We start from the raw sequence: 4,517 nt of genomic DNA, 5'->3' as shown, positions 1-4,517 counted from the left end.
ACACCCTCACCTAGGACACTGAGAGTGGCGCCATAGGCCCCGAGAAGCACGGCAAAATGGCTGCTCTCACAGACAGAGGGGCACATCTCCACCACTGTCAACATCAGGTCCACCAGCGCTTCTGCAAGAAAACAACCCTGAAACACACGGCATGGTGGAGTAGACACCTTGAACACCAGCAGCGAAGAGAGCCTTCCAGGGAACACCGAAATGCTGGAAATCTCCCACTCTGAATAACACTGGTGTTTGGACTGCCATCTAATCCCTTCCCCACTTATTTCTGTTATCATTATTTTCTTTTTTTGAGATGGGGTCGTGCCACGTTGCCCAGGCTGGTCTTGAACTCCTTAGCTCAAGCGATCCTCCTTGGCGTCCCAAAGTGCTGGGATTAGAGGCATGAGCCACTGCGCCCAGCCCCCCACTTATTTTTCAATTAAGACATCTCCACAATCACCTTTCTTCCTAGGCCTTCGACAAGGCTGAATTCAGCCCCTGCACACTCCCCCTCCCAAATGTTAAGCCAATACGGATTTTCAATCCAGGCATGTTCTCCCCATGACTGTGCTACCGAAGCCTCTAGTCTGTCTACTCTTGCCTGAATTGAAGGGGGGAGCCCTTTTTAGTTTTTCTACTACTCATACCAGTGATGTGGCTAATGGCTGTCTTCGACTTATTAATAGCAGTTTATTACAGTCCAGCCCTGTGGTGATTGCTAATACTTCCGGGTGTGAATTTTATGTCTAAAAGGCATGGTTTCAAGAGGGCGGGAACCCTCGGATTATCTTCTCTGACACCTGACCTGTGAGCACTAAAATGAATGAATACTGACTGAATTAGGGATGGAGCCTAAACTTAGACTTTTGAAGTTCTTTACCACCGAACTGTCAATGGGCAAGTTCTAACCATTTTTCCTTGATAAAAGTTTCAATCTTCCTGAGCAGAAATTTCATGCAACTAATCCATTTCTCTCAGTTTAGACACCCACTTTTTTTTCCACACTTGACTTCCCCTGGATCCCAGATTTTAACATGAGCCCATGATATGGCACTAAGATCTCAAACACGACTTCTGTACGCCAGTTACGGCCTTGAAAACAGGTCTGTGTTTGCTGTTTGACGACAAGTCAGGAGACATTTCTTGACCCTAGATTTGACAGAAATAAAACATTCCAAGACTGTCTTGGCAATGCTTCCTTAGCTCCGAGAGCCTGAGGGAGATGAGCTTCAGTGCAGCTGGTGTAAGGAAATCAGGATAAAATCGGGATCTGGAATGGAAGGGTTGGGGTGAGGGGTCACCTTTTACTTGGCTGTCTGGGCTCTCCTCTCCGTCAGACTTCAGTAGAGTTGGCAGAAACAGCGAGTGCTGCATGAGCATCATGTGGACCACCGGAAGCTGGATGAGCTTCGTGCGCACGGAGCTTTCTGGGCCATACAGGAGCTGTATGGCGGTGAGGAGTGTCCTTAAAAATGTGCGGTCCTGGTACCGAAATCTAGGTGGCGAGAGTCAAAGGGAAAAGAGCTTTGCTAAAGGGAAAATTTATTTTATAGAAAACAATAAAAATTCTTTTTCTCAGTATTTTATTTGTTTATTTATTTTTGAGATGGAGTCTTTAATTCATTCTGTTGCCCAGGCTGGAATATAGTGGTGCAGTCTCAGCTCACTGCAGCCTTTGCCTCCCAGGTGCAAGTGATTCTCCTGCCTCAGCCTCCACAGTAGCTGGGATTAAAGGCATGCACCACCATGCCTGGTGAATTTTTGTATTTTTAGTAGAGATGGGATTTCACCAGGTTGGCCAGGTTGGGCTTGAATTCCTGACCTCAGGTGATCCGCCCACCTTGGCCTCCCAAAGTGCAGGGATTACAGGCGTGAGCCACCGCGCCCGGCCATTTTCTCAGCATTTTATTAAGAAAATGTTCAAACAACACCAAGTTGAGAATTTTGCAGTGGATATCCTCTACCCACCATCTAGGCTCTACCACTGACATGGCACTGCATGGCTCTATCACGTCCTGTCTGTCCACTGACACAGGGAGCACTTCTGAAAACAAGGGAGGGATGCAGTACATTTATTTTTATGACTCAAACACCAAACGAACTTCCTGCTCAGTGGAAACGCCAGGAGGCATGATAACAGCTGCGCCTGAGAAAGAGGCAACTTAGTGCCTCCCAGGTCACCTTGCCCAGCCTCCCTCCTTCCTCACTGTCCCCTACTCAGAACTTCCATCAAATGGTTCAGAAGCCTTCTATGTCCTAAATCCCTTCAAAACCCACTAAGGAAAGGAAAGCAACATGCTCTAAAAAAAGTGTTTTTCAGTCCTACACAAATAACTTTAACCTAAGACAGAAAGAAATATCATAATTCTGTGATGGTAACCTATGGTCGTCATTAACCTGGCACCCACCCTCACTTCTCTTTCTCCTCTTGTGTGAAATACTTTTCTCTATTTCAAGTTCATAGGATGGTCAGGGAAATTAAAATAATGCATGACTATCTGATTGTCCCAAACTGAAGAGCTGGAATGTATCAAGGGTCAGGGAGGATGTGAGGGAAAAATGAACCCTAACACACACTCTGCTGGGAGTGCAAATTCACTGGCCGGGCGTGGTGGTTCATGCCTGTAATCCCAGCACTTTGGGAGGCCAAGGCAGGCAGATTATCTGAGGTCAGGAGTTCGAGGCCAGCCGGCCCAACATGGTGAAACCCCGTCTCCACTAAAAATACAAAAAATTAGCAGGGCGTGGTGGTGCGTGCCTGTGGATCCAGCTATTTGGGAGGCCGAGGCAGGAGAATCGCTCGAACCTGGGAGATGGAGATTGTCGTAAGCCGAGATCGCACCATTGTACTCCATACTCCAGCCTGGGCAACAAGAGTGAAACTCTGTCTCAAAAACAAAAACAAAAAATTTGCTCAACAACTTTGGAGAGCAGTTTGAACATCTAGAACTGAAGATGCACCCACACTAAAAGCCAGTAAGTCCCTAGTCCACTCCAAGAAACTGTTGCCTCTGCACCAAGAGACATGATAGAGACTACAAGACTATAATGGGAGAGAATGAGACAGAGGAAGAGAAAAAGAGAGGGAGGGAGCGAGAGATGTGATGTAAAGGAGAGAACAGGGAGAACAGCCTAGACGTTTGTCAGTAGAGGACTGGCTAAGTAAACTGGAATATAGTCAGAAGACCGAATATTCTACCGCAATAAAAATGAACGACTTAGGTCTACAAGTATCAACATGGGTAAATTAGAAACATGTCAGTGAACAAAAGGATGTATAAAGAATGATACATTAGTGTAAAATGTTAAACACGCTAAATAATATTGTTTAACAACATACTAACTCTCAGTGTATGAAAATACAAAAGAAGATATTGACAAGACAAAGCAGAACCTCGGAAGACTATTGACCTTTGGTTAGAGAGGGATGAGAAAGAAACAGGACAAACACAGAAGACTGTCAGTATTTATTAAATGTGGGCACTACTATTATTCTCTGCACATTTCTGCATTTCTTTAAATAGTTCTTTTTAAAAGACCGCTTCTCTCATCATCAGAAGCACCCTGTGTCAAGAGGCAAATCATTTAACTTCTTCAGCTTCTATCTCTAAAAATGAGGTGACATCTGCTCCACCACCTGGATTATGCTAATGACAAGCAATAAAAGAGGCTTCGCATGATGAACGACATTCACACCTTTACTGAAGGGCTCTAAGAAAATAAAATCAACTTACTTGAGTCCTGTCTTCACGAATTTCTGCCAATCACCAGGATCAACTTCATTAAGTGCATGCTATGAATAAAATAAGTAAGAAATACACATGAAACATCTCAATCTACAAAATACTAAAAGGTCCCGGCTGCAGAGCCTTCAGAAAGGGTATCTGCCTCCATGGTCTGATTCCTCCTCTGTAAAACCCATGATCAAAGGGTTGAAAAGAGGAACGCCGGTGTCCCCTCCTGCTCCGACCCTTGTGATTCGACCCAGCAGCTCCTCTGTTCCGGACTCTTTGTACAACACTTTTTTTTTTTTTTTTAAATAGAATAGGCATACAAATTTATTAATGTGCGTGGGGAAAAATCACTGAGCAGTTACTCTTGTTTGCACAATTCTTGATAAGCATGTGACAGCTCAAACTTGTAGGGGCAGAGAGCAGAACCGAGATTAATCTTAAAACAAAAACTAAAATGCAGAATATGAAATTACACTTAGAGCCATTCAGTAAACACAAAACACAGTCATCCAAATAATCCACGAGAGCATGCAGATTTTGGTTTTTTTTTTTAACTTAAAAAAATTGTGTGGTTATTTCTGCTAGTAGCTCTGACATTTTATCAGCATAACTGTGTTTATCAAATAGTCAAAGGAAATTTCCTGAGTAGTCCTATTTTTTTCCTTTGTCTATCATTTCAAATAGCACTAATAGATTTGTAATTAGCCTTTTATCAAATAGCCAATGAAAACCACTAGTGTGACATCTCTACCCAGCCTCCAGGATACAGGGTTGGATGACATGAAGAGG

At 43.9% G+C, this 4,517-nt stretch overlaps 1 protein-coding gene across 1 annotated transcript in view; it reads right to left on the bottom strand.

The window, feature by feature from the left end:
• The window catches only part of URB1 (URB1 ribosome biogenesis 1 homolog (S. cerevisiae)), an 82,535-nt gene that overhangs the window by 24,293 nt on the left and 53,725 nt on the right, over positions 1–4,517 (bottom strand). The window contains exons 25-27 of the mRNA XM_011989048.1: positions 3,729–3,787; positions 1,296–1,489; positions 11–121 (exon numbers count right to left, since the gene is read on the bottom strand). Coding sequence (XP_011844438.1) covers positions 11–121; positions 1,296–1,489; positions 3,729–3,787 — 364 coding nt within the window. The remainder of the gene's footprint in view (positions 1–10; positions 122–1,295; positions 1,490–3,728; positions 3,788–4,517) is intronic.

This window comes from Mandrillus leucophaeus, unplaced genomic scaffold (genome assembly GCF_000951045.1).
Source record: "Mandrillus leucophaeus isolate KB7577 unplaced genomic scaffold, Mleu.le_1.0 Scaffold345, whole genome shotgun sequence".
NCBI lineage: Eukaryota > Metazoa > Chordata > Mammalia > Primates > Cercopithecidae > Mandrillus > Mandrillus leucophaeus.
The sequence above is the reverse complement of the archived record's forward strand: the minus strand, read 5'-3'. Positions and strand labels throughout refer to the sequence as shown.